The sequence below is a fragment of the Cuculus canorus genome, chromosome 4 (genome assembly GCF_017976375.1).
Source record: "Cuculus canorus isolate bCucCan1 chromosome 4, bCucCan1.pri, whole genome shotgun sequence".
NCBI classification, from domain to species: Eukaryota; Metazoa; Chordata; class Aves; order Cuculiformes; family Cuculidae; genus Cuculus; species Cuculus canorus.
The window spans coordinates 48,297,720-48,310,016 of NC_071404.1; the positions used below are offsets into that span (position 1 = coordinate 48,297,720).

A 12,297-nucleotide genomic window follows, 5' to 3' on the forward strand; every position below is an offset into this window, starting at 1 on the left:
TGCCTCAAACCTCAAACGTGTGTCATGGAGCTCCACAGGTCACCGTTTGGGCTAAGGGGTATAGCTGTCTAGAGGTGTGGGACACGTCATGAGATGCAGGGAAGAACATTTTGAGACTGCACTGGATTCGTCTAGGAGGAATCAAAGGCGGGAAAAGGGAGGGATTTAAGTGATTTGGGGAACAAATGTGCAAAATAGAGGAGTAAGGGGATAAAGAGGGCTTTGTATAAATAGTTGGCTAGTCAGTGCATCTGTCTGGCCTTGTCCTTCAACTGGCCAACACTATCTATCTTGTATCTTTATTAAATTTCTAACTTTCCTGGGTGAGGTCTCTGGATTGTGCGTCTGCACATGCATACGGGGATTTAAGGGCAGCAACTGGTATCAGACCCTGGGTCAGAGGAGCTGTGCATCCATGGTGCAGCCACTGAAGTGAGGACAGGTGCGCCATCTAGTTCTAGTGAAGAACAAGCTGGAGTAACTGAAGAACAGGCAAAATGGGTTGGGAGAAAAGGGGTGTGGTAGTCTCTATGGGACAGCTCAGGGCATCAGAGCACCTGGAGGGCTCTAGCAGTGAGAGCACAAGGCTATGGGATCAGGGGGATCCTGGACAGTTGTGTGTGAGAATACTGGCTGTACCAGCACATGGAGCATGGCTGCACCCTCAGGGGCTCATATCTGCAGGTGCCAGCAAGTGGGGAAGTGGGATCACAGAGTCTCTAGCCCAGCAGCTTGAGGGATCCACCATGTGCATGCCTGTGTGCATAGAGGCCATTGGTACTGTCTAGGTTTGCATTAAGTGCTGCGCCTGTCTGTGGGGCCAGATGTGCATGTACAGGGTGTGTATGCACGCCCTGTGCCTAGTGGGAATGCATCTGCAGCCTCAGTAGTGGTTGGACCTGGCAAAATAGAGCTGCAGCAGCCTCACCTCTCTTTAGTGGCCAAACCTGGCATGATACATTCTCTCCAACATGACCCTTCCTGCTGGAGCTTTTCTGTAGTTAGCAGGATGCTTATGCCCACACCAGAGAGCATTGCCAGTGACTTGAAAAGGATACAAAAGAGTAAACGCCTTTGGGTTGTTGTTTATTCTCAACCCTCAATTTCAGAAACCTTTACACAAGCTACAGAAACCAAACCAAAGCAGTGAGTTGAAAAAGCTTCCTCTTCAGGCACATGAACAGGCCTACTTTTCATTAGTTCACCTTTCCTGTGTCTAAAAGCAGAGTGTTGCACTCCCTTCACCTGCCCCAGATGCTGAAGGACTGAAAGGACGAGATTTTTGGTCGATGTTGAATTCCTATTAGCTAGTAGGTGGCTCGTACCCACACTGGAGCATTCTCCCTGGCTCCTCCCCACTCCCTCCACCTCCTTCAGCTCTGGAAACACCATAAAGCCTCCAAGAACAAGGTGATGGTTTCTGACCTGTGGGAGCATGTCTGCAAGAGGAGACCTACTGCTTTATGAGCAGCAAAGCCAGCCCAGGGCAGGCAGGTGAGTTTCCATCCTGTATTTCAAGAGGGAACAGGCAAAAGGATTTGCTCACAGCTACTGGCAGGTCCCAGGGAGAAGCTCTTCCACCTCTCACAGCCAGGTACCAGCCACTCAGCTCATTCAAAATGCCTGCAGATCAGTAGATGCACCGGGGCTTGTGGGGAACAGAATCACGCGCTTTATGTCCCTGCAGGCCTGGTTTTAAAGATGTGCCTATGTGCATTTAAAAAGGAGTCCAAGGTCTCTCTCTCAAGTATGAGTAAGCAACAAGGTTCTCCAGAAGTTGTTCTGTCTTGCTCAGGTGATGAGAAGTGCTACCTCCTCCCCCTGGTTTTCAGGTTTTCCACAAGGGATGGAGGCTTCTTAGTCCTATAGGCAGCAGTGCCTGCAATTCGGGCCCCTCTGATGGCACTGATATACGGCAAAAGTGGAGGCTCTCGCACCACCAGTGCCGTGCCCTTGGGAGTATAGGCTCGGAGCAATAGTTTCTCTTCTGCATGAGCCGTCACTGCCACCCAGCCTGCACAGCCAAAAAAAAAATAGTCAGTGAGACGAGTCACTAGTGTGAGAACAAGGGTTTTGACGCAAACTTAGTGCCCCTTGTGTTGGCTAAGAACTCGAGTGACCCAGGTGCAATTTCTTTGAGAAACCAAGCACAAAGGTAATATCCAGCCCTTTCCTAACGGAAAGCAGCACCTAAAGCTACATCTTACTCTTCCCCAGACATAGCTCTTTCCTAGTGAACTTCAGAGACATGGTCTGAACTACCAAAACCACAATAATAAAGCTTTCCAATCTATGGCCCTCCTCCTCCTCACACCTGGACAGCAGACAGCGTCACAGCCACTTCTGATGCTGTGCAACTTGTATGGCTGCCAGAGCATAAAGTATTCCAATGTGGTCACCCTGTACAAACACGGCTGTCGATCTCCATTCTTGCAGGCTGCCAAGCCTCAGCCCGACAGAGTCACAGCTGGCCTGATTTTGTGTTGGTGACAGTCCTGCTCTAAGCAGGAAATACAGCTTTATCCCTTCAGAGACTTCTTCCCATCAGTGTTTCTAGGATGCAGACCCCACAAAGCAAACTAATGAAGAAATATTAAAGTACCTGCAGAGGAAAGCTTGATATCCGCGACTGCTTCGGTGGTGCCAATCCCTTTCAGTGTAATATCCTGAGGAACAAGCGGGGGAAACTCTTTCATTCGCTCTTCCCCACCCATGGGAACCTAACATCAAAACATGGAGAAAAGATGTAATAGTCAAGCAATGTTTCAGCACTTTACCTTAAACCAGTGAGCAAGGCACAAGTGCGAATAAAGATATTAGACCGTTTTTAGCCAAATAAGAGCTGGCTTTAACACCCTACAGGACTTTATTCAGGTTTGCCAAGAGGAGAATCAGGATCACATTCCAGAGCAACCCAGTCAGAGCTCAGAGGTAAGCAAAGGCGTACTGCACACTACAGGACCCAGCTGATGGCTCAAGCCAGCTGCCTTGATGTGATTGACAGCACTTGTTCTCAATATGCACAGGAATGAGCTGCCAGGACAAGGACAGCTTGCCCTGTCCCCCCTCAGTCTGCAAATGCTATACAGTATGTGGCAATACCAAAGAAAAAGACCAAAATGCGCAACGATGTGCAGAGGATGCAGCTGGGAAAGACTAAGAAAGGTATGCTTTTCAACTCAAATCTGTTCTGAAACTCCAGGTATGAAGTTTGCCATGGAAAATATCCACACTACTGCCTGCACTTTAAGGTTGTTCTATAAAAGTCAAGCATTAGAGTGCAGAGCGCCACAGACCTTATTTGCCTGAACGCTAGAAACGGAAGCTTTGGTGAAATGCATCCTCTCGGATGCTCTCTCCTAACACAGCTGCAGCCATGCAGTCTGTGCAAGATTGTTCCACACCACAAATCTTCACTCTGCTGCTGCAGAAGCCCCAAATTTCTGATGTCTGCTCCTTTTCCCTTTCAGCAGTGCCCCAGCCAGGGCAGATCACCAGGCAGAGTGGCCTGCCCAGCTGCAACCAAGAGCCCAGGACAGCACCTCTTCTTACCTTTAGTAAGCCCTGGTCAGCATGTTTCTCGTAGATGGCATCTGCGTTACTCAGGGTAGAAATGTGGACTGGCAACTGGTTAGAAGCCATGACAGAAAACCAGGCAGGCTTTTCTCCCTGAAATAAATAACACAAGGATGTCACCTACAATAATAGAAAAGCAAACCTGAACTGCTCTCTCCTGTTCTGTTTCTTTCTTGCATGTTGAAAATCCATTTAACTGATGTCTCCTCCTTGTTCAAGGCAGGGTCCTGGTCCCTATCACTGCAGAGCAGCAAGGGTTTATATAAACGGGGGAGCTGAGCTTCAAGGAAAGAAGCATCCATGGCTTCACTATCCTGGCCTCAAAGCACCTCAATACCATCTCCCCTGCCACCACATATGTTCAGCTCAGGCAAATAATCCAAGAGATAACTTTGCTCAAGTTTAACTCCCAAAACCAAACTCAGTGTGGTTATTTAGCATGAGAAGTGATGGACATCTCCTGGCTGGTGCTCCTTCTCCTATCACTTTACATTTCTAATGTGCATCTTGCATCAAATCATACTTGATTCCAAGCTGCTCTGAAATTATGCCAAGCCAGAATGTGGAGCAATTTCAGCAGCCGCTCTTGTAACTTGCAATTCAAGCAAACAAGGTTACAGAGGAGAAAGACCTTTACAAAACACTGCTAGCAGCCTGAAATAAGCAAACCCAAGTGCAGCAATTCCTCCAAGTTCCTCACAAATGTAATCTGAGGCAGGGGCTCCTCCATCATTGTCTGAGCACAACCGCCTTCCTTCAAGGTCTCTGGAGGATGCAGATATGCAAGACAGATACTGAGAATCTCTAGCACCCAAATGTGCCCAGCTGAGCTTGCAAGGAGTACTATTACATGGAAAACAGGCACACAGCACAAAGCCTAACTGCCAACCCTGCTGCATCAGTCACATCTCTAAGCCTGACCCTCTCTCATCCAGAGCTGCTGAGACACGTCTTTACCCTGACCTCAGGTTCCCCAGACTGCCAACACCAGTCACATTCTCCACAACTCCCAAGAACAAAAATCATCCCTCGTGACAAAACAACCTCTCGGGCAGTCCTGTAGCCAGACTGCCTGCCCTGTCCTCTTCATCACGTGAGAGGCCTCATCCTTGCTCACAGGCTGGCCTGGTCTCCCAGCATTTCAGCAGAGGGTGGTTACTGCCAGCAAGACATCACCACCCGTTGCTGTGGTACTTTGTCAGAGACGCAAATTCAGGTGCTTTCTGAAGTCCCCAATAGCACCAAACCAACATGGCTAGTCACTTTATGAGCGCTTCACCCAAGACAGTATGGGTAAAGACATTCTTCTTCTGCTGGGTTGTTCTCCTCACCAGCAGCATTTTTTTCTGAGTGAGGCATTTTATCTCTGTACCACCCAGCTGGTTTTTGTGCTTGGGCTTTGGATTCTCACCTTAACTATGATGGAGCTCTCCTGCCACACTGGCACACTAGCACTTACAAAATAGTGTTCCCTTCACCTTTCGGGCTTTCTTTCACTAAGTCAAGAGTGCCTTCAGCAAAGTACCAATTCAACATTTCTGTGGTGATCTTGGAAAGCTGACTGAAAAAAAGAAATAGTCATGCACACCCTTCCCAAAATGGGGGAAATTACTGAGAAAGGCATTATCATAAGTGCTAGACCCATATCTAGAAGAAAGGACCCCTTCTAAAAAAACATCATGGGAGGTCAGCTCCACATGACTCCATAAAGGCGTATGGCATGAAATTTTTAATAAATGGAAGAAATACGTGGCAGGGGAGATGACACACAGGATTTTGAAAAAATATTTTTATAGGAAGTAACTACATGTACATTTAGCCTTTTCCTTGGAAAAATTCTTCAAAGAGGTCTGTGTGAGGAAAGAAAAACGCCTATGCTTTTCTCTCTTGGAAGATGGCTTCCACAGAACACAGAAATTAGGAAAATCACCTATTTTCCCAGTTAATTTTGCCACTTCCCTTCTTTCCTCCCTCCCTTGTGGCTTTGTACATTCTGGGAAGCACATCAAGCTGAAGGCCTTTGTCAGGATTCAAGAGCAGTTACCATTGTGAATGAAACAATATGAAATACTGCACACTGGTAACAAGAATCAAACCTTTCAACTGCAAGTTCCCATTTCAAGGCACTTCGACTTCATGTAGTGCTTTATTAACAGATTCATCACCTCAAAAGCAGCAAAAAAGGGTTTGGGAAAGATATCCAGAAGACCTTTTATCAACTGGTACTATAATAAGAGATGAAGCAGCTACTTACAAAATCCTTCCTTCCCTTACCTCTAAGTAGTCTACACGCCCCAAGGCTGCTAAAAACAAGACCATTCCTGGCTTGAGAATGAAAGTCCGTGGAACGATGGCATGTGTTGGCAAAACCAGCTTTACTTCTTTCTCTGTGAGGAGATTTAAAACCTGCAAAATAAAATTGCACTGTTTTAACTCATTCCAGATGTTTCAATAAGGACAACAAAATTAATGCTGGTATTATGTTGCTAGACAAGCAGATGATCTTTAGCTTGAAAGTCAGGGCAGCCTTCAACTCTGATTCCAAAAGAACTGGAGGCTTTGCCTGGCTAACCAAAGGTTTTCTGATGTGTTTGGCAATCCTTAAAGCAAAATTTGGGAGTTATCAGCAACTCTTTTCTATGCCTTCCAGAAGTTTGGCTTTGGAAGGAGTCCCAAGGCAGCAGCTAAACCAAATCTCCAAGGAGTAAGGACAAAGATGTAATTCTGTCACATGATGACAGCCACTTTATCTTCCTCTTCTTCCAAAATAAAAAAACCAAACAAACAAACTCCAAACCTGGTGGTAACTAGAAATCTCTCCTGTCAACATCTGCCACATAGATTATCTGCTTGTCCTCCAGCCAGGCTGAACACTGACCACAGAAACAAAATTTTATCTGAAACTTGGCATGTAGTCCTCCAAAGGCTCCAAGGATAATCAAAATCAGAAACAGGAGCAACTATTTCTGGATGCAGGGAAGCCCACTTGTTTTCCACGCTTATTCAGCTCCAGAAGAAAAGAAGAACATATCCAATCTCCAGGTACCAAATCAGGTCTCTAAGCTGAAGACTGCCTTTACACCAGACACTAACCAGCTATTAGAGAGCAAAGTGCCATAGTAAAGTGGGTTACAATCTGGCAAACATATCTACAACCACAAAGCCAGTGGTTTTCTAGTGTTCACGAAAGCAGCACCTGCATTCGATCTGTGCAGTCTCCTTCTCTTCCTAACTTTCGTGTTTTCTTGTACTTTCTAATCTTCCCAAATGACGACCTGTAGCTCTGCTCTGATATCAAAGCAATCAAAAACCAAACCACAACTTTTTTGGACAAGTGCAGTACACCAGCACCGGCTTCAGAGCCATTGCTCTACCGAAACATTGAGGTAGGCCTGAGGTATTGGAGCTATTAACAGAACTCTGCAGATGCCATCAGCTGCAGGAGAATGCAGGAGATTTGCTTCAGTCACACAACACTGGTTATCCTCCTAAGCTCCACCTTTTTCAGTAGGCCGGCAGAGCTAAAAAGGGGTGAAGTTCTTTGGGTGATGCTGGTATAAACTTGCTGACAGCATTACTGCTTACTTCCCTTCATTCGGAGGTTACGAAAGTTTGCTGACGCTGTCATACAGCTCCTTTGCAAAGATCGCAGCATGCGCTATTCAGAAATGCAACAGTGTCAACACAATGAACCCTTCCCAAGTAAATACAAATCACATTTTAACACAATTGCCCAAACCAAACAGATCCTAATCCCAGGACTAAAGCAGAAATACCCTCCCACATGCATAGCTAAGGCAGAACAGTCCTCCCAAACCCTGGCCTCCCGAAATACAGCACCACTGAGTACCTACACAGTTTTCCTTTACAATCCCTGGAGTGTCAAAACACCAGCGTGCATCCTTCACTTCGTTGTATGTGAACTCTTCCCTTTCCTCAGACTTCCTAGGGGAATCTCTGGGATCTTCATCTACACTGTATGAGAGCATGTCAGGGTCAAAGTCAATTACAGGGATAGTCTTCTGCCGTTGAAACGTTCTCCCAACTCTTCCTGGATTAAAATGAAAGATTTCCCGGTAATTAATTTATTAAATTGGTTTTCCTTCAATTGGACATCTGTCCCTTCTCTTGCTTAAAAGAGATGCACACTGATCATAAAAAGGTGAGAAAGATGCTACCTGGCTAAAAATTTGTGTGCTCAAAATCCAAGATGTTAAGAAATTCATTCTACAATACCCTACAACCTTAGCAAGGACCAGATGACAAGATACCTCATCACCTCCGTTTTACACAAAAGCAGGCTATAAAAAACTTTCTCTTTTGGATACATACTAAAATGATATACAATCACTGTAGCCTGCAGCCAAAACACAATTATTTTAAAATGAAACTTGTTTTCTTCCTTTGGGAATGAGAGATGGCCTATAATACACTATCATTCTAAACTACTAAGATATCTGAACTAGGTCAGCAGATGCTGATGGGAGGGGCACTGCATAGAGGAAACTTCTGCAATGCTACTATAACAGCTGAAAAATAAGCATGCAAAAGAAATACTAAGGATGCAACTTACAGAGGAGCTAAAGGTCTTGCATCCACCACTCGGGGACAAAAAACTGGTCAAAATAACTTGTATGCAAGCTTGAATTTTTTTATTGCTACTAAAATTCTTCCCATAATTAAATAGAAAAGAGTTCCTTGAGAGTGGGAAGAAATTACTGGCCAAAACCAGCTGGATTCTACAGCAAATTAAGTAGTTAGCAGTCCTTTGTGTAAAGCAGCATTTTCATCGTGACAGAACCTTTACACAGTCAACACTCACCCACTAAGTAACCTTGCTTTTTAAGGTGATTAAGGTCCTTTCTTTCTTCATCGCTTAGTTGATCTTCTGTTTTTGCTGCCTCCTCTTTCAGCCTCTCCTGCCTTCGGAATATCCTGTCACATGTAGGATTAATAATTGGAAATTTCAAGAGGTTCAGTGTTGTTCCTGGAAAAAACAGAAGGCACATTTAAGCTCTGAGGATCAAGAGAAAAAATAAAGTGCCTCCCCAATTTTTGAGTGAAACCCGGTCATGCAAAATTGAAAGTGGAACTACACAGCTGCTCCCATGAAATACTCCCCTCCACGGCCAGAGTGGCAGATATGAAGCAGCCATCGCTTGAAATCTGCCCTCACCTACGGTTTGATGAAAAGGGCCTCAGCATCAAGCAGCGCCAAGACTGACTTAATGCACCCCAGCCAAGTTCCACCTCCAGGCAGCTTGGATTGGCCTACGATTGTTTTACAGGTGCCCACCTGTTCACTGCCCAGCCTCTCTCTAGGCTGGAGGGCATCCCTCACGGACACAGACACGGTGAGGCACACAGATCACACACCATCTCGGCTGGCAGGGGAGCATACGGGCCAGCTCTGGTTTACCAGCCCCCTGCAAGAGATGCACAGCACTCTCCCACCCCTGAGACAGGTGATGATTTGAAGGATGGTGCAGCACTGGAGCTCACTGCCCACAACAGCAATGCTTCCATATGGTGGACACTCACAATGGAACTCACCATCTCCAAAGGCAATACTTCCAGATGGTGGGCACCTACAACAGAGCTCACCGTCCCCAATAGCAGTGCTTCCAGATGGTAGGCACCTGTTCCATGACACGTCCCTGAGCTCCAGGGGTGGCTGAGGGCAGCCTTGCACAAGGCCAGGATCTAGCTGGCCTCTGAATGATGCCCCACCTCTGGGAGCATTCAAGGCCAGGCTGGAATGACCCTTGGGCAGCCTGATCTAGTGGGAGGTGTCCCTGCCCATGGCACAGAGGTTGAAATTAGATGATCTTTAAGGTCCCTTCCAACTCAAAACAATCTCTGAAGTGCCGCATCCCTGCAGGTATTCAAGGCCAGGTTGGATGGGGCCTTGGGCACTCTGATCTAGTGGGATGTCCTTGCCCGTGGCAGGGGGGTTGGAACTGGATGATCTTTAAGGTCCCTTCCAACCCAAACTATTCTATGAACACTCACAGCAATGGGAAGAGCAGCCACCCTGACCTGGCCAAGAGGAGACGGTGGCCCTGTCGACAACATCAGGGGCACGGGACTTGCAGTAGTCTGAGCGCAGCAGGATGTTGAAGAGTGTGGATTTGCCCGAGTTGGTGGCTCCCAGCAAGTAGACGTCCCCAGCGCACCTCCAGGAGCGCAGCAGCCGGCTGACCAGCCCCTCCAGCCCATAGCCCGTCTTGGCGCTCACGAGGCGCACGTCTACCAGCGGAGCCTGGCGCAGCCCGGCCTGCTCGCAGGCCTCCGCCACGCGCTCCCGCAGCCGCCCCAGGTAGCCGGGGCTGTCGGCGGGCAGCAGGTCCACCTTGTTGCCCACCACTAGCAGCCCCGCCACGGGCACGCCGGGCCCGAGCAGCGCGGGCAGCTGCGGCAGCACCGGGTCGGGCAGCTCCAGGACGTCGAGCAGGTAGAGCAGAAGGGAGCCGCGGCCGTGGGGCGTCGGGCGGCGCAGGGCGGCGCTCACCACGTGCCGGTGTCGCTCTGGCGGCAGGCGCAGCCGCAGGGCGCGCCCGTAGTGGGCGAGTACCCAGCATCGCTGGCACCGGGCGCCCCGCAGCCCCGTTCCAAGCTCCCGGTACTTCTCCGCCGGCACGAAGCCCGGCGCGTCAGCGTCGCGGCACTGCAGCTCGGCCCCGCAACCCGAGCAGCTCACGCCGCTCGGAGGCAGCGACGGGTCGGGATACCCCATCGGGGCTCGCTCCTCAGCCGGTTCCCGCTGCCGCTGCCGCCGGGGGCGAGCTGCCGCCGCCACCGCCGCCGCCGCCTCACCCGGCTCCGGCTCGTACTCGGGGAATACGAACTGCTCTTCCTCACCGCCGGCTGCCGCCGCCGTCCCACGCCGCAACACCGAGGCGCAGGGCCGGGCGCGGGGCAGGCGGCACAGCAGCGCCGGGACCAGGCGGAGCATGGCGGGGCCGCCGCGACCGCGGTGCGCTCGCGGGAAGGGGCGGGACCACGGCGGGGCGGGGCCAACAAAGAGGCGTCATCGCAAGGGATACGTCCAACGTGGCTGGCGTGGTCACGTGATGCGCCCCAGCAATGGGCGTAGTCAGAGAAGTGGGCGTGTCCAACGGGGCATGACCGTGAAGGGGGCACGGTCATGTAAGGGGCGCGGCCACACGGCGGGCGGGACGAGGATGCGCCTTCTCCAGTTCATATACGTTGTCCCCAGTCCTATCACTACAAGCCTTTGTAAAAAGTCCCTCCCTAGCTTTCTTGTAGCCCCTTCAAGTACTAGAAGTCCACTTTAAGGTCTCCTCATAGAACCGTAGAATCACCAGGGTGGAAAAGACTTCTGAAATCACTGAGTGCAACCATACCTGTTTGCCACTATACCGTGTCCTCCTCGGCGCTGCAAAAAGGAATAAGTCATTATGTCAAAGGAATGAATTAGCCTGAGTAATAATAATAAGAATCAAATCACATATAAAGCATGTGCTTGTAACAGGAGTTTAGCTTGTATACTAGTTGAAACAGAAAACAAATCAAGTATTGAAAGGACACTTCTGCAGCAGGAACAAAGGAGAGGCCTGAGCTCACCAAGAAGACACAGTGAGGAAGGAGACAAGATAATAAGAGGCTTCTGAAGGCACAAAGAAACTGTGATGTGCATGCAAGAGTGGGTGGTAAACTATGATAATAAGTTCCTGGAAAAAACAATGGATTTTTTCCAGGAATATATATGGATACGTATGTTTAACCGGTATTTCCCAGAATCTATATGAACATGTATGTTTAACCAGTATAAAAGTCATGTAACCAGTCTCAATAGTTGGACATGTTAAGTGGATTGCCCCACACGTACCACTGTGCTGTTTATTAAAGGAATACCTGCCTAATAATCAAATTTGCATTGATTATTGAGTTTGACTTTTCACGGCATCAGAGCCTTCTCTTTTCCAGGCTGAACAACCACAACTCTCTCAGCCTGTCCTCATAGCAGAGGCGCTCCAGCCCTCGGATCATCCTTGCAGCCTCTTCTGGACCTGTTCAAACGCTGTTCTGTTATTACAAGCTTCACAACAGTCAAACCTCTTGCTAACTTGGAGCTTTAGAGACAGCTCTGCCCGACCTTGTATGTGAGATACGGAAAGGCTGCGAAGGTAGGAATAAATCATTATGTTACATGAATGAATTAGCTTAAGCAATAATAATAAGAATCAAATCTTGGCCAGCTTGCAGTAAGAAAGAATGTGATTGTAACAGTTTAGCTTGTTTACAAGCAACAAATAAAATATTGTATCTCTTCAAAAAACTTATCTCTGGTTGATGCTCCAAGCTGAGGAAAAGGCCAAAAGAAAGAACCTGAGCTCACCAAGAGGACACAATGAGGAAGAAGATAACGAGCATCGAAGGATTCTGAAAACACAAAGGAACTGCGATATACATACAAAGGGGTTAATAAGATGTAGTAATGAGTTCTCTGCTCATTACATTGTGCTTAAACAATGTGATGAGTTCTACATATGTTTAACCAATGTTTACCTGCAATCTATATGTACGTTTAACCAGTATAAAAGCCCTGTAACCAGCCTCAATGGACACACATAAGGTGAAATAACTCCCTGTGCGTCCCATGCTACATTAAAAACCTACTACTAATCAAATTGAACTGATTATGGAGTTTAGCCTTTTTCACAGCATCAGCTGCAAGTAGGGGTGGTCACAAAGCAG

The 12,297-nt window shown here is 48.1% G+C and overlaps 1 protein-coding gene across 1 annotated transcript; it reads right to left on the reverse strand.

Moving 5' to 3' along the window:
• Positions 1 to 1,053: 1,053 nt before the first annotated feature.
• Positions 1,054 to 10,581, reverse strand: NOA1 (nitric oxide associated 1). Its single transcript, XM_054064310.1, has 7 exons — positions 9,616 to 10,581; positions 8,399 to 8,563; positions 7,431 to 7,627; positions 5,851 to 5,982; positions 3,553 to 3,669; positions 2,603 to 2,720; positions 1,054 to 2,014 (listed from the first exon to the last, which is right to left on the reverse strand). The coding sequence occupies exons 1-7, from the start codon at positions 10,529 to 10,531 to the stop codon at positions 1,809 to 1,811; spliced, it is 1,851 nt and encodes a 616-aa protein (XP_053920285.1). The 5' UTR covers positions 10,532 to 10,581; the 3' UTR covers positions 1,054 to 1,808.
• Between the last annotated feature and the right edge of the window lie 1,716 nt (positions 10,582 to 12,297).